This window comes from Rhopalosiphum maidis, chromosome 4 (assembly GCF_003676215.2).
Source record: "Rhopalosiphum maidis isolate BTI-1 chromosome 4, ASM367621v3, whole genome shotgun sequence".
Classification (NCBI taxonomy): Eukaryota; Metazoa; Arthropoda; class Insecta; order Hemiptera; family Aphididae; genus Rhopalosiphum; species Rhopalosiphum maidis.
Window position 1 is genome coordinate 6,102,614 of NC_040880.1, and position 27,314 is coordinate 6,129,927.

Genomic DNA, 27,314 nt, shown 5'->3' on the forward strand with positions numbered 1-27,314 from the left:
AAAACGCTTACACTCACACATGTAAATTAATAAGTTGTTATTTGGGAACTTTTTTAAACATTTATTAAAATGATTGGTACTTGATTTAATTTAATAAAATACCAAATAGCTTGTATTATATACTGGTAAGTATCAATAAATTATTCTACTATACTTATTGATGTTTTATAAAATTATAGTATTAACATAAATCTATGTAAATTATTGATAACCGAGATTCATAAATAATAACATATTATATATATATATATATATATATATATATATATATATATATATATATATATATTAGGAAGTCATGCGTATTTTTTGAAACAAATAATTTATTTATTTATCATACTTATTTTACTAAATTTTGTTGTAATCCAAATTAGTGTTAATAAGCCGATATTAGTAGCTTAATCTTTAAATGTGTTACTTCCGTATGGAAAATCCGAGGATTATTTAAATGACGAATATTTGTTCACCTCCTGTCTGCGATTTCCACAATTCGCATCTGCTTGAATAGTAATCTGGTGCTCTCCAGATACGCAAAGCGACGTAACCTCCGCTCGCTATACAACGGGGTGGCGGTAAATCGTTAGAACTCGATAAGCTACAAAAGGAGCTTATCGAGTTTCTCGGTGTGCGCGCGTTTGGAGTTCACAAACGGAATTACGCGGTAAAGTCAAACGATAACGCGTGAGCCGACAGACACAGTGCCCCGGGGTTAAACTAAAACGCTTGTGGTTCAGTTCTGTATTCCAGTATTCTTTCTCTGTCTGCGACTCTCTATTTTGCATGCTTTCATGAGTCAGTTTTCCACATTCCACTTAATTCTATTAATATTTAGTGAATTTGATTTTCGAATGTTTCTTAAATTATTTTATAATCGTTAATTCTTTTTGATGTTTTATTGTATCAATTTATTTTATTATATCGTTTTACATTATACACATTATACTAGAATTTGAATCAAATAAAGAATATTTACTTTCGTAGCAAAAGATTCCATTATTAATAAAGCAACTACAACGTATATAAATTTTAAATTAATTGTGCTGTTTTAAGGTATAAAGATAAATATTGTTATAACTTAAATTAATTAATAACAGATATTATTATTGTGAGAATATAATATTATTTGAAGTACTGCACGTTAACATTTCAATTATTTAGTATTATTAATAATTTTCAACGGAAATGCATGGTGATACGCAAAAAGTATATAGGGAGCAAACAACATGTGTTGTATTTGAAAACTAAATCATCATCATCAGATGTTACCCCATACGATGCCCTGATGGATTGAGGAATAATCGGGCCCGATTAATCTCAAGATCCCCCTTCTAATCACACGCGTACCAATAACCCGTCTTTTAAACTCATATATATATATATATACATATAAACATTTTGAATTGATGCAGGATCATTACTGGTTTGAAAGTTTGTGGCACCAAATGTTAAAGACATGCCCGATTTGTCACCACAACCCTAACGTTTAATCTTGTAAAAGTTATATTAAGGTTTAGGAATATGCATTGCGACTTAACATTGAGGAAGGATGGTGGCGGCAAATAGGGTGGTAGTAGAGTGGTGAATAGGGATTGACAAAACGGAACTTTGAAATATTTATCTTGTGTCCCTGGGATATTGTGAATAAGTAAAGATGCTGGGACTTCGGCTTTTTGGGGCTTTCCCAAACTGCCGGGTCAATAAACACGCGACACTTAGAAATACGTGACCCCATGCATTAGCAATCGATTCTTCAGCTGGCCATACCCTCAACATTTTGCTTGTGAGATAACCCTTTGAGTTGAGCTGGTATATTTTGATACAAACAAAGTAGAAGAAAGCATGATAAGAAAATGACATCAATAGATAATTAATGATGTTAACTACTTTAGATTTAATGGATTTTGAACTTTTTATTTTTAATTGTATTTAAAAATTTAAATTTACCTAGAGCCATGGAATAAACATAAAATTATGTTTATATACTTAAAATAATAATAATTTATTAATTATTTATATTATAATATATACTCATATACTATTTACAAGTTAAATAAAACTATTAAAATACTATTATTTGCGTATTATTTAAATTATATTTTTGTATTTTTTAAACCAATATTAATAAAGGTTATTTGTTAAAAAGTATTCATTCCCTATTCCACAAATATATTAAGTGGTATACATGTACTCGTAGAATGAAATCGTATTTTTTTTAAACATAAATATAATTTTATTCTAAAACTAAAGCATATGTAAGTACAATTTTTTCATTACATTTTGAAACCGTGGCCATAAATCTCGCTCCTGGGGAACGTGATAATCCGAATTAGGGAGAAATACGATGCCATAGGCACGATGGTGTCCGAATGCAAATTAAAGGTAAAGGTTTATCCCTATCTCGAGAAAAGTAAGTCTAATAATTTGTCCGAAGGGTCTGGGGCAGAGGTGTCGCTAAGATTTACGACTGGCCAAAGCCCGGTTCACCGTTAATTCTACTTTACTATATTATACACCAGTCATAAGCATAACTGTATAATATATATATATGGACTTTATATAAATGTTTGGTTACAAAATGTGTCGGATAAAAAGTCTGTAAAATGAATAGCTTGCATCAGATTTCCAGGTAGTATAAACTATATGTTTAGGAATTTATAATACAAAAAAATATACCACAATTGTCCCTTATAACTTTGGTTTTTGCTTTATATGATTTATAAGTAATGTATATATCTTATATAGACAATTTGTGGTTGTTAGTATGCCACAATTACTCACTGATTTTCTTTAATTTTATTACACTATTAACATATTATGTAAAGTTTATATATAATTAAAAAAAAATAAATCAATTTTGTTGAAAAATTGAGCTTTTAGTGTAAAATAATCATAAAAACCAATATAATAACGTATAATCTAGCTTACTGTTTAAATTATAATTCTTATTAATAAATGTTAATAAATTATATATTATTCAACATTGTCTGCCACTGAACAATTTTATTAATAATTTCTAACAAATGTATCATTAATTAATTTTATCCTACAATACAATATCCTATACAACATACATTTATGTATACTGTATACCATATATATTTAAATTATAATTTAACTGCCTGTGCAACATTATTTATATAATTAATTTTATTTATTTGTATATTTTGTTTTTCAAGTAAGTCACTGTGATTTAATTATTAGACATAGTTTTGATAATGTTTGATATTTGTTACCCAATATCCAAAACTCGATCTTGTGGTTTTGTTGAACCACGCTTACCATTTTCTACAGTACGTTTTAGCGAACATAGCCGTCATAAATCTTGGGCATTCCGTGCGCCTTACTAGCTAGTATTCGTGTTTACTTCATTATTATTCCTAGTGATTAAACGTGGGAATGGTCCCGGGAGTACCACTCCATTTGTCTCTTCTCGCGTGATGTTCTTCTGAATTCAGTAATGATAACCCGTGTAGGTTTTCCCCGTTTAATACACTGGGAAATGCTGCCTGGCACGAAACGTTATATATAACGGTAAAAAAAAATAATAGTTGGGGGAAAAAATAAAAATATAGGAGCCACGCGTACACTGTTCCTGTCCGGGTCGACAATATTAATATCAAAAATATCGCATTTGTCCCCTAACCCTAATATTATGTGTTTGTACAGCCGCGCAATATCATTATTGTGTTTGTCCCTAGTGTTTTATGCGTACATAAGTGTATATATAGTATAATATGTATATTATACGTTTCAAGGATAATATACAAGAATGGAATGGGAGGAGTTTAAGAGGGGAAATGTCCATTAAATTAATTAGATACGTTTGGGGATAGCGGTTAAAAATATGTTATTATAAAGAAGGTTAAAGCCAAAAATGTAAAAATATGGTTTACATATCATACAGAAAACTCATGTTTGCCTTTACCAATATGATTATTTATAAATATATGTTTGAAGAATTCATAAAGGTACCTATTATTCTTTGAGAACAGTGGATACAGTTATACTGGCAATGTGTTTTTTTTTTTGCCTTCCCAATATTAACTTAATAATTTAGTATAATGTATTATCACGTGAAACTAAAATAGTAACAAAGATCTACCCCAAAAAAAGCTGTTTGATACTTAAAATATATTAATTTGCAATATTTATTATATTAAAAATGTGTGGTGTTTCTGTCAATCAAAGCCCTGTTACAAACATAGAATATTCTATACTGTACTATTCATTTTTAATCTTGAATTTCTGAAAATTATTATTATAAAATTTCAATTTTGTAAGCTTTTATTTTCTGAAAATGTAACTTAATTTCCCAAGAGTCTTGACTTTTAGACATTGAATGTTATAACTGAGAAGTTAAATTAATAAGAAAATGTTTAGCTAACTGAAATTTTCATTTTGTTGTGTGTAAAACAAAACGTGTGAAATATACTTCTTTAAATATGAATAAATAAAAACAGTAATTACTTAAATTTTTCAATGAGCTTGTTTTCAGTACAATTATATATATATATATTCATTTTGTTTTAAATACAAAAATATAGAGAAAAACTACTGATTCTTGGAGGATACTATATTATTGTTTAGCTACTACATATGACACTAATTTTAAATTTATCTTAAAAACCTGAAAAATAAATAGCCAAAATAATAAAAAAAAAAAATATCATTGTAATCTATATATGCATATAGTATTGTTCTAAATTGTAATAACAAATAAAATACAACTCTTGTGTGTACATACTACATTACATTTAAATAAAATACATTATTGTACAAAATATAAATATTAAGTCGCTCGTATTATATAAGTTTATTATAATATAAACTTTGAAGTATTGGTCCTACTCATTCTACTGAACATTTCTTTGTTGTCATATTGACCTACAAAATATATTATAATTTAAATGCCAATCTATTTTATTTTTTTAATTCCTATTAATAGTTGTTGAACATTTATATGTTGCTTTGCTTGCACTTATATACATTTGTGAGCACATAATATATATTTTTTATTTTCTGTAGCCCGCAGTCATTTATTTGATTTCATTTTCTTGTGACTTATAATGTATTTGGTTGTCAAGTGTTTAAGTTTGTCGGAAAAGTTTGAAGAGGTATACACGAATCATCCCACAACAGGTGGATACAAAGTCATCCACCCCGGTGGGCTTTCGACTCGAATACATCGAACACCGATAAAAAATATCCTGCAGAGTACCGCAAATAATGGATTTTAGAGGAGTATTTTTTGCTTACCCTTTCCAGATGGGTGGATGCTATGTCACGGAATAAGAATGACCCAACAGCCATTTTTATTCGTGTATTTTTTTCTTCTCAGTTTGTTTCGAACTTTGGAAAGACGACGTTGTCGTCCGTAACTGTCTATCATTTGTCTTTACGTTTCGGGATTGAGACCTCTGGTAAAAACCACTGTCGGGTATTCCTACGCCTATATTCTCTCCGTCCCGCAGTCTTATATCATCCTATTTTGCCATACTGTGTTTCCCGACTCATCGTTCTCCCACCCCTCCCCCACTCTTGCCGTGGTACCGTAGTCGTATATATACGCAACACATAACGTCAAACAGAAATAGTCGAGAATCGTTCATCCGCCCTCATCGCATTTCTCCGTGGCCGCTATCACGTTGCTAGTACCCATTGTGCGCTGGGCGGGGTACATAGTCGTCGTAATCGGTGTAGATATATTTCACTATATATGTGTATATATATATATATATATATATATATACACATATGTACGGAGAAAGCTTTCGTCAGCTCTAAAGCTTTTTCCGATCGATCGGTGGAATGGATACACTTTGTGTGAGCGCGTGTGTGTAAATGGTGATAAATTAACCTTGCCGCCATTGCAGGCCATCGGTCGCCGTTGGAAACTGTCCAGCGTTTTACGTCGGACCGTGGTGGGTTTTATAAATATATATGCATTGAATGCGACTCTTGGATAAAAACGATACCAGGTTTGTCGCTGTATTATACCGGTGTACTAATACGAGTTACGTATTTATATAGGAGTGGTAGTGGAGACGCGTACACGTGTGTACACTGTTTTTATTTTAAACCGGTCGACCACCTTACTGATTTACGATATTGTCGATTGAAAAAAAAAATGCAGAATTAAATGGACTTTTATTTTTTACAAACGGTTGATATCAACAAGAAAAAAACCGTAAAAGTTAAATATATAAATGTTTTTATATGCTTATCGATTTGAACGTGAATATAATATTGTTGTATATTATTATATATGTGTTCCTACTGCAGAGGGCCAAATGTTTGTAGCGGCTTCCGTTAAAGCCCCCGGGAATAATAAAAATTATTGGTATAGTCAGTTTCGTAATAAAGTGTTGTCAGTGTCCACACGGGACGGATTTAAACCTCTGCTAAAATAATCGCAGTTTTTCAGAGCGTGGATACAGATATGTAGCTTGTAGTACCGCTTGCCGTCAGCTTTCGTTGAAATATAAAATCAAAAATGCACCGAATGTTTAAAGGATTTACTGACGTTTCATCGGGATTATTATACAGCGTATATGTGTATGATATACAATTTTATAAATAATGATCGACCAAACTGTGTATGACTCCAATAGCACACGATGGGGTTTAGTCGGGTAATTTAGTATTCTACTGATTTCGATTGTTTCTAATTTATAAAACACATTTTAAACAACAAAAAAATATATTTTTGTATATTATTGAACACCTATTCTATGCTTAATATTACTGTTGAACAAATTTAATTCGTCCTTTATCCGCGTGATATTACACAATCCATCACAATACGGAATATTTTCATATTACAAAATAATTATAGAGAACTCGTACCTTTATAATCATACGATTTATCTAGTAGTTCTATACCTCGCTGATCAATCGCAGTGTGCCGACTCTGAGGTATTTTTTTTTTTTTAGCGTATACGTATTCACTGCAAACACCACATAGAACGGTTCTATTAATACGTTTAATGCGATTCGGTTCACGTATGATGTTGTGACACGAGAAGTTTAATCCGCAAAAACATACTATATAATCGGATCAAGTATTGCTGTGCAATGTGCATAAAATATTCTTAGGAGATTCATTTTAAATGGTTATTTTATTATATTTATTCAGAATCTAGAAAAAAAATCATATCTGTACCCGTTGAAAAATACATATTGAATAAAATATCGCTTATTGCACCGAAGAAATTATTGATATTACCTGCACATATATGTATTTATTTACAAGTTATATTTTTCGGTCTTGTGTGGGTACTTCATTTTTCCCACGACGGAATGATAAACAATACAATATGAAATAAAGACAAACATCGTAATATTAAAGAAAATCTGTATTATATAAACGTCCACACATATATTATTATATGTTCGCCGATTCATTTAATATTATATCATGTCGATTCATACAACAAATAAAATAAGAAAAAAAATAGAGTTTCAATAATATAACTTATATTAATATTAATAAAATAATAGGTAACATACTTTTATAGACTTTATTTATATATTATATTTAATAGAATTATTGCATATACTATACTGTTGTAGAACCATAAATGTACTGTAAATAAATCTATAAATAATATTGTTTACTTGTGTGATATTTAAATCTCTAATGAAATGTTTTAAATATATGTGCTTGTTTGCATGTTTAATGCGAATCTATTAATTTATAGAAGACATTAAGAGTTATACAATTCTACCTATAACACTAAGCTCAAACACTACATGATATTAACGGCTTAAATTTTGGGAATATGTTCTTGAAATTTTCAATATGTAATTGTACATTTAAATTCAAAATTTTCTCTTACCCATAATATGAGCAAAAAATATTTTTTCTCTCTCTCTCTCTCTATATATATATATATATATATATATATATATATATGTAAATACATTATTGTACTTGTAATATCTCTTGTTATTATATAGTTTTAAATGTAATATAATTATATTATATATTTTATAAAATTACCATTGAAATTTGCTTTATAAAGATTAGAGTTGATGAATACTACATTCAAACAACCAACAGGTGTCAACTATACAACTTAATTTGCATAAATTATTTAAGATGTTTCAATGATTCGTATCTAAATCTTTAAACAAATACTTGAAATACTATATAATGTTATTAAATCGTAGTTCTGTTTTTATAAAGGTTTTTTTTAATAGTAAATCTACCTACGCAAATACAAATTACATTTGTCTATATTATATTTTAGATACTAAGAAAAATAGTGTTTTATTGAATATACAATAATGTTTTATTTTTCAAGTCTTGCCTGTTTTCATTTCCCCTGATACAATCTAAAAATTTAAAGAGAGTTTCTTTAGTTTTGAAATTTATTTAGTTTGTAATTAAGAAAATAATCTTTTGAATTTTTAATTAGTTTTTAAAACGTAATAAATCGTTTATAACTCCATAATCTAAAAATTTGGCACATGATATTAACTATAATATGTACTATTGTTTGTCTGTAAGTACTTTAAAACCTGTTCTAAGTAAATAATTTATTTCATTTACCATTTTAAATTTCGCAAATCAGAATTGTTCTTTACGTTAAATTACTTTTCAAATCGTATCTATGATGCCATTTGTTTAGATTTATTTCAAATGCATTTTTAGAGCTTTACATTTTATAAATTCAAAATTAATTTTAGTTATTATTTATTAGTTATTACTATACTCAGTTAATGGTCTTAAGATCTAATAAAAGTGATAATTTACTATCTAATTGTTTTTTCGACTGCAGTGTAGATGATGCGAAATACTATGTATTGTATTGAAGTGAGAAACAATCTGTACAATCTAACTTGTTTTGCTTGAAATGTATTATTAGTTGCGTATGTGTTGTCACAGTTTATATTATTTAATCATAAAAATCATAAAATATTTCTGTTATTTATTTTGCCATTTGTAACATCAAACAATCTTGCTATATATAAGCTAAAAAGCAATACACATATATTATTACATATCACAATAGTGTTATATGTTATAGCACATGAAAGCTATTCTTAGTATCTAAATATTTTTACAATTCTATAACTCATAAATCGATCCAATGATTTATTAATAAAAGTACGTGACATTTCTGCGGATTATAAATGTGTCAATTTCATTTCAGAATACTCTACAGTTATTTATAATTTTACGAGCAACAGTTTTTTTTTCACCGAACAATTTTAATTTTATAAACTTTCGGTTGTCATTATAAACAAACGTAATGGCCCACATAATACACTCGTATCCCTGGCTGTTTTATATGAAAATCCTTGTATGTTGTGGATCGTATTCGAAATTAAATTCAAATAGTTTTCTAAATTGTTGCGATCCCCTTTACAACTGCGCGTGTTGTGTCCCATGTGTTAAAAGCATATTATGTGTTTTCATTAAAAGGTCTTGGTCGCGTGTAAACGACGGACGGTCCTCGTATATAGAGTAAATTTTGGCGACATCGACAGGTGTATACGAAGCAATGGATAGTCGGGGAGTAGATGTTTTATGGGCCCCAGGCGAGTCATTCCATGGCGACGTCCTTAGAAAAACGTCTATCCCCCAGAAACCGACAGGCTACGTCTTACGAGGGATCTGCCGACCGTTCATTAATTCTTAATTAAGTACCGCAATACGGACGGGGAAAAAAGTAGTTTTAGCCATAAAAGGGAGAACGGGGAGAACCAAATTTGTTCTCTGCACAGTTACCATCTACAGCCGCTGACGGTCTGGCAATAATGGCGTCGGGAATTCAATTTAGCCTAATATTGTTTTGTTTTACTTATCAAGAATTATTACTTTTTTTTTGTCAGTGGAATTTTTAATCACTTTTGTGTGAGACAAGAGCGGAATAAGTTAAATGAATGTATAAATGTATATTGATTTTTATGTTTTTTTTTCGTTGCAGGGACGAAGACTGCAGAAGGTGCCTGGTGATCACGGAAAAACACCAGAACGTGATACAGTACAAAGAAAGTGAGTTTTAGCATAAAATATTTTTGTCTTTAAAATTAATTTGTCCCAAAATCGATTTCTTTTCTAACTGAATTTAAGTTGTTCAACAATAGTAGGGCAGAGTACAGTGCAAAAAACTCATTTAACCAACAAACAATTAGTTTTCAGTTTAACTTTTTAATTAACATTTTCGTCCTTTCCGCAGTATGCGATGCCCCCCTCATATCACAGCTCATTCATTTTTTTTAAGTATGCCTTATTATATATTCCAAATCTATAATGTTTAGATTAATCGTTTTATTTTTTTGTTTTAATTTTAATTGATTTAGTTTCAGAACATTTTTTCAAAATATTTTCATTTTAATACTCATGTACAAGTATATTGGAAAAAATAAAGGCACAGCTAATGAGCTATTGTCTATTTAATATATAGTATCTATCATATTATTATGATTTATGTAATTAAAAATTAGTTTCACAGATGATAAGTTTTATTTATTTCTTTATGTATTTCTTCCTCAAAATCTTTACACATTCATTTTTTTTTTAATAGTTACATAACTTCATACATTCTTCACAACTATGAATAATAAATTATTTTTTATTTATTTGTTAAATTACTTATGACTGGGTTAAACTAATTCTCCAAATCTGAATAAAAATTAATTAAACTGGACAAAACTAGTTTTGTGAGCATTTAATTCATATTTGTCATTTTTTTTTCTTTTAAGAAATCTTCGCTACACTTTTTAATTTTATACTTGTACATGGTTATTCAAAACGAATCAGCCGATGCTTTTCATCTTGCTTTCTGGGTCACTTGATCTTATGCACATGTAATGATTACATATTTTGGGGAAATGTTAAGGATACTATATGTATACATTCATTTATATTATCACCAACCAAAGAGGAGCTAAAAATTAGTGTAGTGAATTACTACATATATTTTAAATATTATTAATTTATTTAATGTATCATTTTCTACTCTAAACTTAAAAAACTAAAAAGATATAAGTATTTGAAATCAGATGAATCATTTTTAATAACCCTATTTATTTAACATAAAAATCTATTTAATTACCTCAGCTTAATGCGTATGTTAACTTGAAAAGAATAATATGATCAATAATATTTACAAGTATTTTAAGTTTATTATAAATAGAGTATTGCAATTAAATTTCTCGTCACTACGTATATAAATATGTGTTCGTTTAATATGATACAACTAATATCCATAGAAAATATACATAACATTAGGTATTCAGTTTTTTTTTTAGTAATATTTTGAAACGTAGGTAGGTACGTATAAATATTGATATATGATTTCCTATTTAATGAAAATTTAATGACATAATAATATTAGACTTTAATACATTTATTATATAATATTTATATATTAATTGATGAAAAGTGTTTTTTTTTTTTCTATAGTATTTTAGTTCAGTTATATAAACTATCTTCACTATAGTTTATTTATTTTTATAACTGATATTTTACTAATTTATTTAATAAAAAAAAGATTTTTTCCTATAAGTATGTATATATAAGCATTGTTCACAAAAGAAGTAGCCAAAAGTACATAAAGTTTAATGTAGGTTCAGGAGGAAAAATATATATATTTTTATCTGAAAACGTGATCGGTTTTTCTTAACATTCTTACGGACATCTGAAAATTCGCGTGAAACTTGAAAATCTCTTAAAACCCTAAATTCCCTGAAGTACCTCGTAAAAAAATCGACGTATTTTGTAAACCTTGGACAACGTATGATATTACTCGTTTGAAACGAAAAATATTGACTAAAATTCGTATATATAAACACATTATTTTGTTTCTGGTTCATGCATATTGCATATCTCGTCCTCTCTTGTTTTTTACCACTTTATTTTTCTTCTTGAACCATTATTCTAAATTATTGTTTTATGGTCGGGAGCTTAATAGCCTGGCACCAGTAATACGTTTATAGTGAAATAGTTTTATTTAACGGTGAAGTTGGAAGGGTTGTTAAATAAAGTCACCTCAAACCCAACACCTATCATCCGTGTCACATTTTTGAATTAAATTCATGTGTTTAAAATTTGATAGAAAAATATTTTGGTGACTTAATACACGCACAAACGCGCGCATATAAGCATACATAGTTTGGTGCACCTTTCAGCAGCATAGAAATTGCAGAGTTTGGCTGTTAAATCGGCTTAGGGCCCCCCTGGGCCTTACTTACACGTCTTTACTCCGCCTCATCTCGCTGCCAAGTCTTTCCCCGTCTTTAATAGCTTCTGCACAACAATCCTCGGGACTCCATTAACTAATAGCCTATCCCACTGGACCACCATCACAGTTGCCCGTGGCAACATGACAATGACAACGCTAATTCTATATATGTGTTCCAATCTAAAAAATAAAACTTATTGACGAAAAAGTTATTTCAAATTTCTGTTCCAGTCACCTATACTTCATAAAAATATATTCATAAACGTAAAAGAACAGAAAAAAAAAATTCATCTACACATTCGTTCAATACCGGGAATCCTGTCATGATAAGAAATGACACTGTTAAATAGAGTTTTCCACTTGAACACGTAACAGTGAATAGGCGAGTATAATGCAAAAATTGTGCATGTGTACAAGTATTTTTCTTTTCTTTTTTTTTGTTGTCGTTCAATTCCCTGAGATTCCCAACAATCCAACGGTCCCAAAATCATGATATAGCTGTTCACATCTTTTTTTTTCTTACTGTATCCGTATTTATTGAATATGGTCTTATATCAATTAGTTGTTAATATAATAATAATTTAAAGAAAAAAAAATATTATTTAATAAATATATTTATAAATAAATTATCTTTACTATCCATTTGTTTACATTTGTCAATACACTAAACATCGTTTTCTCATAATAAATAACTATTACATATCTTGTCTTCTTGTATACATACTACCATAAACAAAGTTCCTTTCTGATAAAACTTTTAACATCTGCAAATCTAAAAGTTAGCAACCTTAAAGTTTGGAAATTTGCAATGTACTACATAGGTTTCTCTGAAGTTAATCACTATACAAGCTGGTTGAACTTTAGGTAAAAACTACTACTTTATAAGTGTACCTACTCATACATATTTCTACGTTTAGAAATTAAACTTTTAGATTTAATGAAACTAAAATGTTTTACTGAGGACTGACTTCAACAAACAAATTCGTCGTAATAAAATACAATGTTTTTAATTCTTCTTCGTAAAATATAAGTATTTAACTAACAAAACAAGACTACCTTCAAATTCATGATCTGCAATATTGCGTTTTATTTCAAATATTATAAATTGCATGTAATTTTACATCACTTTATCTGTAATTTTTATATTCTTAAAATAAAATCATCGAAGTACTAATCGTGGATAATATAATAATTTACTTATTATACTGGTTCATGAAAGTCCGAATGCCAATTATAACTGCTTCTGGAGAAGTAATTTTGTAATTATAGTTGATAAGACACTTCACGAATTTTGTGCATTAACCACTGCTTAATTAATTTCATCAAACATTATATTGCCTGTGTACACAAATTATTGTAAAAAGCTTGAAAATTAAATAGAAAGTTGTTTCTAATAGGTTTTTCTTATAAAATTTTTAAAATATTAAAGCTACATACAAAAAATTGCTTTATAAACATATTTATAAGTTCAAACTCTGACAAAATTCGAGAAAACCACGAATATTCGCAAATTAAATTACGGTTAAAAACATAATTTAAGGTGTCTCGTAAACAGTTCTTAGCATTTATACAGAAATAAAAAAATCATTAAAATATGTGGATATTTATAATACAATAAAGTTTATTAATGAAATGTTTTCGAAACAATTAATTCAACCAACTAAATTATTTATAGTAAAATCAATTACTATAATAGAAATTTAAATATTTCATATAGTAATTACTTAGTAACATAGGCTGACAAACCTTCTTCTCTCAGAATATTTTTTTTGTAAATTATTGAATTAAAATTTAACACATATTGCACTACATACTCAATACAAGTAACATTACTTAATGGAGATGTATGCTTAATATTATGCTACTGTACACCAGACCGGTTACCTTCCTTTTTTTTATTTTTAAGATTAATTTTTTCTAAAGAATTATTATACATAAATTTATTAACTTAAATAAATAACAAAAATAGATAGCCATTATTTAAAATTACGTAATGCGACAATAATTATAGTTGTTATTACACACTGATGGCCGGTACCCCGGATAATGCAGAATCTGACTTATTATTTTTTTCTATACAACATCAATATGTGTTATACTAAAATATTATACATATTATTATACTATCACATCCATTATTTATATTTAATCAATCATCATTATTAATTTAACTATAGCTAAAATAAAGTATTAAATTTGTGAATTTGATATATCTGATAATATATGATGGTTAAAACAATATAATATATAATATATATAGTTATTTCAATTACACGGTATAAACTGTAAAAAAAAATAATGTTTTACTGATATTAACCAATATCATAGTTCTTGTTTTATTGTAATATTTGAAACACGCATTATATGTGCATGCTTTACATAGCGTTAAATATTTTCAAATTAAACATATTATTATAAATACAGTAAAAACAAAAATTATTTTTGATTAAAACTTGTCTGCGTATCTCTCTATTAATTTGTTTATTATTATAAATTATGACGTGATTATTATTAAATTGACGTGCACAATGATAGCATAATACGTTTAGTTTAATACGGCATTGATGGCTACGATATATACGTATTATACATTATTATCAGAAGGCATTCTCCTGTCAGACAGACTATGATAAACAATAATGACAATTCGTCCCACTACACCGCCAGTTCGTGACTGCGTTTGTATTTAGGCATTTTTTGAATTAATTTAGCATTGTCCGCACTTCACACGTGTGAATATTCATGAACTCTTACTGCCCTTTATATTTTATGATCAACGGCGCCTAAGTGATTTTGAAAACTATTTACTCAGCTATGTCCAACGTACGATGATTATAATACATAATATATGTATGTCATAGTATTCGTCCTGACGCATTGGTCTCTCGTCCTGCATAATGAAATTGGTCTACCCATCTTTATCAAACTTAGTTACTCATCTTTGAACTATTGAAGTATATTTTCAATTTGAATAAAAATCGAGCTTATTGTTTTAAATAAAAAAAAAAAGTTTAGCATCCAAATATATTAAGACCATAAGGTTTTATGTAGGTAAATAGTATATTATATAGGGATTATACTGATATTATTATTAATATATTTTTATTTTTCAAAAAATATTTTTTATTTCTGCTGCAGGTATTACAGTTTTTTTGCATACATATAAATAAAATAATGCTACCAACTATATACGTATAGCTTAAAAGTAAATTAACAACATATATGACTTCCATCTAACCTATGAATTTTTAATTTTATTATTTCAGTAAAGAATTCTGTAAGTTCTTTCCCCGTATTTTTACGTCTCGGGAGACGTTTTCATCTAAAAACTTCCTCTCTACCTTCCGGTTGTTAATGGAAAATCCGCCCAAGCATAAGGAATAGTAATTACCGTATAATAGCCATAAAGGGGGGAAAAGTAGCGTCCACTTGTGAATTATTTATATATATATATATATATATATATAGAGAGAGAAATTTTTTTTTTCGTTAACTTCTGTGCTTTTTTATTATTATTATTATTATTATTATTATTATTATTATTTATTATTTATTATTACTCGATAATGCGTATGTCCATCTGTATTATTCAGACATAGTATTTAATATATATTTTTTTATTTCGTGTTTTGATATTATTTTAATAATACCATACTTCAGAATGAAAATTGTACCGAATGTCATTATATTCAAGTGTAATTTAATATGAAAAATACACCTGATTATTCTCCATCGCTTTTGAGTATAATATATAAATAATATCGTGTTTCTATTTTATCAAGTACTGCGAGTAAGAGAATTAATAACGCTATAATAAAAAAAGAATTTTTCAAAAAATTCTTAAAAACAAAAAAAAAAATAAAATAAATTATGCAATGACCTTTGTGAACATTTAAAGGGGCCCAATAATAGTTTATAATTATTAATGATATAATGGCATATCGGTGTTATTTGTAATGGCTGGCCTACGATGATATGCACCTACAATGTAATATTAAACAAAATTACTACAGAACGTTCAGGCGACTAATAAAGCCCGTCGTTAGGAATACATATATTAAACATAACCATGGCATGTACCAATGCGATCGTGTCGTTTTGATGATAACTGCGTATAATAATAATGTAACTAATAATTATAAATGGAATTGAAAGGCGTGCACACTGCATAGCATGTAATGCTTGACGCATGACAAAAATGGAAAATACATTGATCATTTCGTACCAATCAGAATGTACTTTCAAGTCAAATTTTGGTGTATACCCTAAAAACGAGATGATAAAAGCACACGTTAAATAAATAATTTTGAATACATAATAAAAGAAAGCATTGTTAAAAAAACCAGAAAGTGATCATGTCCTTTGCTAATGGATGATTATAATGCGACACTGGTTTTCTTCTGTCTATCCATTTATTTCACTCATTCGGAAAACATTGCGCGTGAAATTCAATTGTACAACGACAATCCAATATACTTAAACTAAAACCATTGCCTGCAACGTTAATCTCTTCGGTTTTTATTAGGTATTTCAACTAATGAAACTGTATTTATTTCTATGTAGTCGTCCGTGTTATTTACTATTATACAACTAAACGATAGTACTCACAATATAATGGTTATAGATGTTATAGTATATATATATAGGTAGTATGCGAATTTTAAAAATCACCAATTAGTAAGTTAGGCTGGGCTTTATTAATAATATATAAATTTAAAATAACAAGCATGTGTGTACATTTTTTTTTTGGAATATAATTATTTAATTATTAATTCAATTTATCATTTTGACATTATTTTTAATTTTGGAAATTTTACACATTTACGACATTTCTATGTAATGTAATTTACTACTTTTTTCATCTAATTATTTATAAGGTTATACAAAATATAAATATATATTCTTAATATATTTTTATCGCTGGAAATATTCCGTTTGTACTTGCCAAAATAATATCATTCATATTAAACTTATTTATAATATCAACTTATAAACCAAAATTTTATTTATTTTACATAGGTAATTTAAATATAAGTAATTTAACAAAATATAGTCTTTATCTTAAATTCATAAAAAAAATGTATATTTATGAATTATAAATTATGATACTCTTATTATGGCATATACATTTTGAGATGCATTTTAAAGTCAAACCAACAAAGAAAATTTCGCGTTTTGTACTTGACTATATATATGACCGTTTTTTACAGATATATTTTTATTATAATTTATGTGTAGAATATGCAAAGTAATAATTTATTTATTTATCCATATAAATCGTTTTATAAAAACTTAATGATTACAAATCATAATAATATTTAAACAATTTTGAAATCATTATTTGAAATAATTAATAACATCGAATTTTTTTATTATTATTATTAATATAAGTAAATCATATTATTTATATTTTACATTTTTACTGTAATTATAATCGTTATGGATTATACGAGTATACAGCAGTGAAACCTGTATAATATGGAAATGGTTGAGACCGGATATTTTTTTTTCATTTAATGCAGGTAAAACAAATATTAAAAAAAATAAAATAAAATATTAAATGTATTGTATACTTACATATCATGTGTATATTTTACCTACTTTTTATTGCACATCATTTCATACTTTTCCAAAATCTGTCCAGTGTTTTTTTGTTTTGTTAAGTGACTTGCCATTTTTTTTCTACTAATTTTTTTAAATTGAGAATTGATTCCACAAGTTAATTTGTATTAAACTTTATATGTTCTTTATCACATAATCAGTCAATAAACGCTAGAGAACGTGTCAAAGTTAGTTACGAGATAACGAAATTTTACATGTTCTGTCATATTTTTTTTATTTTATATTCATAAAGAACGCTGTAGACGTTTATATATGATATATTTATTGTACTTTAAAACAATTTTTATCCTTTTGAATACATTTTTCTAATTTTCTTAAACAGCCTTTGGCAAAAAAAAAACCTTATAAAATATAAGTTTAAAAATTTGTGGAATTCTAACTTAAAGCGACTTACAATTACGACGACGGTCACCCAACTTTTACGCTTTACTTGAGTGATGTTTAATGTAACACGCATGGTTTTCCTCCATACATATAGCGTTCTACCCAGGCAAAGTTGTCTGAAGTGTGTTTACTACCTCTCCCACTCTCCCATCAAATTTTTACGTCTGTTTGGTTGGTTATATGGAGCGGCCAAAAACTTTTTTCTCTCGGCCTCTCCCGTAGCCTCTCGGAACATCACACACCCTAGGGTCCACGTTGTCAATTCGTGTCATGTGTGTGGCAAATTTCATTTTCAGTAAGAAAGAAAAAACTCTTCACCCTATTTTACCATGAACCACCCCAACACTCGTCCAACCCTCTACCCTAATTGTGTTCCGGTAATCACTGAAATTCAGAAAGCGCCTCGGAGTTTTCGCATGCTCACAATACAGACCTTATATACACATCATTTTATAATGTATATATGTACCTAATATAATGCATATATATATATACACGTATGTTCATATTCTGCTGTATTATACGTTTCCACAATAACAATAATCAGAGACTTTTCGTGGTTATTATTAGGTATTATTATTTCCGGCCATCGTGACCAGCATGGAAACTTAACTGTTAAATTATATACCTAGTAAAATATTATAAATGTGTGTGTGTGTGTGTGTGTGTGTGTGTGTGTATAACACATTGTGACCACCGTCAATGCATCCGACCGACGTAGATTATTGTAGGAGATAGCAAATTGCACATTGACATTGCAGATCGATTAATTTTATAAGTTACATTGTTTTTATTATTAATATTGTTATTGTTATAATTCCTACTTCATAATATATTTTACAAGTTTTGAACTGCTTTAACATTAACAACAAAAACCCTAATATAGAATAACCTATAGTTGAAGATATTTCACAATTCAAAATATTATTATTGTTACAATGCCTGTAAATAGGAAAATACATGTGTATAAATAGAACACTTACAAAAACTGAAAAACATAACTTTTTTTTACAGTTTTGGATCGACCCAAAAGTGGTTTAACTTTACACCCTATTATTACCACTCAGTTAACTTATATGATTCGTATATGCAGATATTATAATCTATAAATTTACAAAAATACGCGTAAATTGCTTCTGTGACACGATCGGCGAACATCGCTTGTTGCGGTATCCACATATCTACGCAATGCACAGCTCGCTCCTCCTATACATATATATTTTATAAGACGCACGCGCGCACAGCCTTGTAGAGACTGAAACCCTATCGTCGTGTGTTAATAATTTAGCTCGTATGTGCGCGTACTGCACACAACGAGGAAATGAATACGAAACGGGCTGATCCCGGAATCGCGTTTCTACCCAACACACACGCACCGTATAATGATATTGGTTCCGTGTCCCGAGACGTTTAACGGAAGTGCTTCGGGTCGCCCGACTCGCAATATTGCATTACGATCGATATATGAGGTCCCCCGCGTATATGTGTATAACTGTCCCCGTATTTTATCCGCCCCTTGTTCGGATAAAACGACCTTTTTTTTTCTATTTCGATAAATCGTGAATGAAAAGCATTACTAGAATGTGCCGGCGGTACATAAGTATTAATCAATGATATATATATTATAAAATGATTATGTAAATTATAAACTGACTAATGACTTAAGTGATGACGATGAGTGAGTATATATAAAGCATATCTATATAATAAAAATCGGAACAAGGCATAAGTACCAATACACACACACACACATATATGTGTATATATACGTATACCTACTGTAATAGTACGTAGTTTGTATATTAATAATTATGAAGGAGATGTACCATGTAGGATGTAGTGCTAGACAAATATATTATTGACATCGTCGTTTATATACTTATATAACGGCAGTGTAAATATTTCAATGCTCTAAATATAATATATACTTGTACAACGTTATTAAACGTAGGTACTTTATAACGAGCATAATTATTAAACCATAAATACAATTAACGACAACAACTATTGTGAGACTTATGAAATTATATTTTATTTTTAAAACATGTACCTATGCTTACCGTATACCAATTTTGCGTATCATTATTTTTATGCATTTCGATGATTTATCATGTCTATTTCTTTAAAACAAATCACCGATCGTATATCAAGATTTTAGTAAATTGATTTACACAAAATATACCTGTACTGTACAATATTTTCTGTGTTGTGTAAAACCTCAATAGTGTTTTTCTAACATTTATCTCTATTACAGCGTTACATAAAGTCATATCTCTAATCTAGACGCGCAGACCCGTATTTTTCAATTTGAGAACGCGTGGGTTTGGAGCTAAGCATATTATGTATTTTATACATGAAAATATGTATTGCATTTCGTTCGATTTAGAAACGCAATAACTATACAAGCGTATAAAGAATTTTTTAATCAATTTGTCTGTTTCCAATACATAGTGTTTCCGAAAGAATTGTGCTCATAAATATTTCCTTTTATGTTTCAGACGCAATATGCGAAAAACGTAGCCTCGACGAGCTGTGCGGAGAGATTACCAGTGACGCTCCACTCTACTCGATGTTTAGGGTAGATGCCACTCCAATCCCGTGCCCGTTTGATGGCCTACAAGCGCCCTTTCATTTCTCATATAGTCGTGGTGGTTACACCGAATGCAAGTAAGTAAACTTTAGAAATATGTTGTTTATTATTCTGTTATCTGTTTGGTAAGTTATCGTTAAATAATTTGAAGGTTTCTATTGATTGAATTATTAAATTAACGAAGAGTTAATTATTACGTACATGATATACCTACATCGTTTAAACTGAGTTCGCCAATAAATAATATACTTCGTTCATCGTTGTCATACTTTCTTCAATATACTCATGTTATTGTTTTAACATATTTTTTTTAAATAATTAGTAAATACAAAATAAATTTAATCTATTAAATATAACTTATTATATCTTAATATATGTTGAACTTGTTTCACTTATAATATTATTATAAAAGTAAACAGTTATGTACGTATTATGTATGAATAATTTCTTTTCGTTATGTTATTATGAGACGCATGATTAAATAAAATGTTTTAAACAAAATATCTGACAGAAGATGTTATATTATAATAGTCAAGCCGTTATGAAATGTCGAAGAAATAGTATACTTGCTGAAATTTCAATAAAAAAATGTATCTATGTTTTGTAACTCGGCGTCAGTGTGAAACGATTATATTTTTTACTCTATACACAATACAATGCATAATGGGTATACATAATATCATACTTACTTACATGATCAAATTTTCTGACACTTGATTTTTTTAAGAAAATTAATCTTTACAGTTATATTATAATAGTAGCGACAATTTGATACGTATTAGTAAAAAAAAAACAATGACGAACCAATACATAAAAAAAAAATGTATGTTATATTGTTTTTAAATAATCATATAGTTACTCATATTATATTGTATACGCATAAAACATAATATGTATCTTATAACTATTGTATTTAGATACATTTCATCATAGACTTGCCTAAAACTATTAAATTAATCGAATAATATGCAGTCACACGAATTACGTTTTATGGTGTACTTGAATTGCTAGATAATGTTAACAGTTATTATGTTACTCTAAAACTCATTGTTTGTTGCAGGTCACCGGTTTCAAAAGCCGATTCGTGTACGTCAGACTCGAGGTTGATGCTCAAGTTTCAAGCTTGCCCGGACGTCCATAACACTGAGAGCACAGGTAAATAACTTGAGACATTCCAAGCCTTCGTTAGCGCTGTTCTCCCCCGTCTTCTTACCTATCCTGATGTACCCATATCACCGACGAAATCCGCGTATGCGTTAATGCTCCCTCCTTACTCGCACACACGCACATATATATATATATATATATATATATATATATATATATATATATATACATACATACACCGTCACTCATCCAATAGCAGTTCAAATCGATGCTGACAGGCCGCGTGACAGATTTATTGAAACAAACCGTCAGCTAAACCGCGTTTCGCCGCCTTGTCGGTCGAGTTTATAACATGTGTCAAACATAAAGGCCCCGCAGACCGGGGCGGTGTTTTTTGATTGACGTCCGTGACAGTTAACAATGCCAGAGAAAAGCATTATGGCTTTCGTAACGATTCGATAAGGTCAGTTTTTTTCCACCCGAGCGTTTATTGTTCAGCCGGGTAATAATAAATTAAAATTTTTAAAACCAGCTCTTATGAAAAATGAATAGATAGAAATGGTTACGTATGCATGTATATACTATATATATATATATATTATCGAATCGACGTTGATAATATTGTCTGAATTGCACATGGAGTAGTGAAGACTATAATACAATTGTATATGTACAGGGTGTCTAATGCAAGGATTTGACAGTAGAACATTGTGATTGCGTTTACAACTGTCAACTATCTACAATACATACTATATATGAGTAAAAAAAAAAAAAAAAAACATTGAATAGAAATCTCCTGGTAACTTGAATGCATTAGGTCTGAAATTCGTCTTGAATATTGTCTCACACATTTCATAAACGCTTTGATATTTTAATATGGAATAAGGTACGCCTGTGTTTAACCGTTTAATGTTTTACACGTATTGGAAGTAAAATACATTTATGAAAATGTCTGTAATTCTTATGTCTTGAAAAAAAAAACAAGTTATGCATAGTATAAAAGCTATGATTTATTCGTTACTTGTTTGTTTGTTTTTGTATATTGTGTGCCGCTGAACTAATGACTAAATAAATCAATTTACTATAATTATATTTGTATAGGATTTACGATAATGTTAAAGATTTATTACTAGTGTTCCGTGTACAATATATAAAACCTATTTAAACGAAATATGAAGTATGATTTTTTCATTGCCTCCAAACCATGTGAAAAATAAAACGTTTTTTAACCATTTGCATTTAATAAACGTCTAAAAAATTCACAAATTAATCTATATTATAATTGCTAAAAATGCGGTACTGCAGCAACAAAAAGGAATGTTCGTTATTATTATTTATGATCACTATAATACTACGTATAATTACAGCTTAATATTCGCATTATTAAAATTTAATACCTACCTACTTATGTTTGTTATAAAAGGGGTTCGATCATAATTTATTTATTTATAATAAACCATCTAAGTGTCTTAGAATATTAAATTGATATTAAATATTTGCACTTTCCTGAACTATAGCTACTTCTTACGATCACAAAACCTGCATTTTATAGATCAAACGAGATTTCCCCCAAAATAATATTTTGTTTACCGAGCTGTACTAAAATTAATATCAAAGTTAAACAGGAAAGTTCTTTTAGTTGAAAAATAATGAAGTTATTTAAATAATAATAGCATGCTTATTTTTTGTTTGAAATTATGATAATAAAAGCTTGATGATAATATAATATCTAAACATAACAATGTTCGTGATTTATAATTTTAGCAATTATTTTTTGTAGCTAAATTATGAATTTTATACCTACTTTGCTTTATTGATATATTTTTACATTAGTTGTTGGTGATAGATGGCTTACAAAAATCCAGTATAGGTTAGAAAATGTATGACTAGATTTATTTATTGTTATTTTAAATCATATCTTGTTTTATGTTACCAAATATATTTAACCGATTTAGATACGTTTTTTCGACCAGTAATCGCCGTTACACTAAAAAGTTTCAATGAAATATTCCGGACGTGTTCAATCGAACTAGACAGATTTTCGACCAATGTGTCGGTATAGAACGTGTAAAATTTATCAAGTTGTATTTGTTTTTTGAAATCCAGTCATATATACCACCACCAGCTCCCCCCTCCCACGCGTAATCCATCATCGTCGGTAATCCGTTTAAGGGAAAAACTTTTATTACTTAGCTCCCCTCGTCCCTGGCCACACATTTTTAAGCCCTTCTCCCTCACCCATGTGCCCCTTGTTATTTCATATCTGAGTGTACGTGTGTTATTTGTTATTATTTTTACCGTCCTGTGTAATGATTTCCGTCGTGAAATTCCACATAAAACGAGGGATTTGTTATTTTTATGTTCACTCCGTGATTATATATCGTTTCGTCTTGGTGGTGGCGCACGCTAAATCCCACATGTGCTATGTGTGCAGGCGGCCGCTCACGTTGATCGATCGTATTATGTTTGTTGTTTTTGTTGCTGTTTACACAACCGAACCATTTCGTTGTGCAGTACTCGCAGCCTAATGCTGGTTGTAAATTAACAAAGATAACAAATAGTTCTACTTGTTGCTTTTTAATCAGTCATCAAAAGATCCTTTGCCCACTAACTAGACTACGTTATATATTTTGTGTACTCTAAGTTCAATTAAAATATGATTGTTTGTATTCTAAAATGCGAATCTATAGACTTTTGAAAATTGTAGGTATGATAATCCTAAATGCTAGTTAACAACATCATATGTAAATTAGTTTTTTAAATGTAAACTGCTTAAACGATGGTAATAAAAGTTTATTCACTTGTATTTAAAATATAAAGCAATCATTTCAGTTCGCAAGTTATTTTAATTGTATTTACAAACTCATATAAAAGAAAAACAAACACTTAAAAAAAAAATGAAATTTAATACCGGTTATTCCCATCATAAATGTTTATTGTTGTTTATTGATTTGACAAAACTGCAGTTGTTTTTAATATTATTACTTTCATTGTTGTTATCATAAAATACATAACAAGCATATTACATCAATCTGTCTCATTCAATGTAAACCATTATATATAGGTGGTGCCAAACGAATATGATATATATTGAGTGAGGTGTGTGTCGAAGAGAATAGCCTACTAACTCATTATTATTGTTATACAAGCTTGTGTCACAAGTAGGTAATAAGGCACCTTGGGCATCAGTCATTGTCGACAATAATACACGTCAAGCCCTCCACCACGTCGGCAAACTTCATATATTATTCAAGTGAACCGCAAAAACGAACTTTAACAAAAGTTTAAAATGTACCTCTATTGTCTTGTGTTTGTGTTTTTGTTTTACTCTATTGGTAAAGGTAAGGGTCTTGTGGTCTTGTCAAAATGCCGTAAATTCGTGCCTTGAATATTACACCAAAATATATAGGAAAATACAAAAATATTGACTTAACCTAAATTCAAAACCTTAAACATATCAACAATATTTTCTATAAGTATATTTTATTTTTTGATCGATTTATTCACTAGATTTTTGAAAATGTCTACATCATCTCTTTTCACTTTACAAAACTAATAAATGAAATTTTTATAAATTTTAAATTAAAAAACAATTGTTTTTAAGTTTATCATAGATAAAAGTAATCTTAATTTGAATTCTTTACTTTAAAGACAAATTGCATATTTTTTAATTTATCATATTTATACAACGATTATTATATAAACATAAAACAGTTTTGTTTAATTTTGACTATTGACCATAACTTATAATATATACTATTAACAATAATTACTGATGTATAATATCTTTGAATCAAATTTGTTTGATAAGTTTTATTTCAATTATTTTTTTGCCAGTTACCCAAAGATTTAATTATTTAAAAACTTAATTTTTAATGAGTTTGGCGTTTTCTTTTTATCTTTAATACATCGTCAAAGAGACTATCGTATGGATTCTCTTTAAGTATACCCAAAAATTAGATTATACTTTTTTATCATTCTAGAACTATATAAATTATTTTATATTCTCGTGAGTAAAATCTCTTTTAAAAAGTTTTTAAATTTTATATTCATTCGACCTTTAAGCTGCTTTTAATTTTATCCGATTTACTTATCATACAGACATCAACTAATACTTAATTACGATACAGATTTTATTTAAATATTTTTAAAATAGTTATAATATATTAAATTCTCATAATATGTGTTACATGAGTTTCTTTATTATCGTATAAATAAGAATAAACAACCTGCACAACTAATCGACGCCATGTGTTTGTGTAAACGGACCACGTTTTCTCCCAAACCATGTGAAAACAGATAACCCATATCAGATAAACTGCCCTTTTTCCGTTTTGTCCAAGGAAAAAATTCTTTTGTTTGAATATGGAACATTTTGACAATACCGTTTATCATAGTCTTAAGTGTACGGAAATTTAAAATAGTTATTATTAAGCATAATATATTAAACATTATAAAAATCAAATGATAATGTAAACAAACATTGTATGTCTTTCAAAATATGTATCATTTTAGCTACCTACTATAATATGTGTTAAAAAATTTATTATTTGAATTTTATCTATCGTTGTATTATGTGTATATAATAAATAAATACTAAAATAATCCATATCCGTGAACAGTCAAAGTATTTTGATATATTATATTATATCAATTATGCATACATATAAATTATATATAATTATATTTAAAATAAAAATACATACATAAACCTATTCAAATAAAAATAAATTATTTTCCATTAAAAAAGTGTTTATTGATAGAAACAAATTTACTTAGAGCTACCTAAGTATACACAATTTACGTAAATATGAGTTGCACAGAACAGCCACTTCAAAATACCCTAGTACCACTTGATTACAAGTATTTTCATATTTGCAACCACTTAATACAATAATAATAATAATAAAAAATACATAATTAATATTAATAAAAATTATAATAATAGTAATAATATTATCGTTAGGTATTTTCTAATTAATATAACAACGTTTAAACTTAAATATCAATGTGTGTTTGACTATTAGTATTTCATGTATAGGCACTTTGTTTTTATTTGTACGTTGAAGTATTATTCTTGAATGCAATTGGTAACTGTATAAACGGTGTTTGGTGTTAAATTGAAAATTGGAAAAACGTTTATGCGATGGAAGTATAATTATAGTACCTAATCAAATGGACGGGGAAAAGCGATGAGTTCAATTTCTAATGAAACGAATGACGCGGGTCTCGTACTTATACCGACGCGTAAATCAATCGGTCTTAAAATAAACCTCTCCCAACGTTCAGCGTCCCACTGATTCCAGTAATGATTTTATTATTATTATTATTATTATTATTTTTTTTTTTAAGTACTAGTGAAACCTCACTCTGGTCACGGTTACAATAATTCAGTTCAATAATAATGCGCATATATA

General features: G+C 28.4%; 1 protein-coding gene across 2 annotated transcripts in view; it reads left to right on the top strand.

Moving 5' to 3' along the window:
• LOC113548786 overlaps window positions 1-27,314 on the top strand; it is a 139,268-nt gene that overhangs the window by 69,850 nt on the left and 42,104 nt on the right. For both annotated transcript variants that reach the window (XM_026949853.1, XM_026949852.1), the window contains exons 4-6: window positions 9,936-10,003; window positions 20,699-20,867; window positions 21,851-21,945. In XM_026949853.1, coding sequence (XP_026805654.1) covers window positions 9,936-10,003; window positions 20,699-20,867; window positions 21,851-21,945 — 332 coding nt within the window. The remainder of the gene's footprint in view (window positions 1-9,935; window positions 10,004-20,698; window positions 20,868-21,850; window positions 21,946-27,314) is intronic.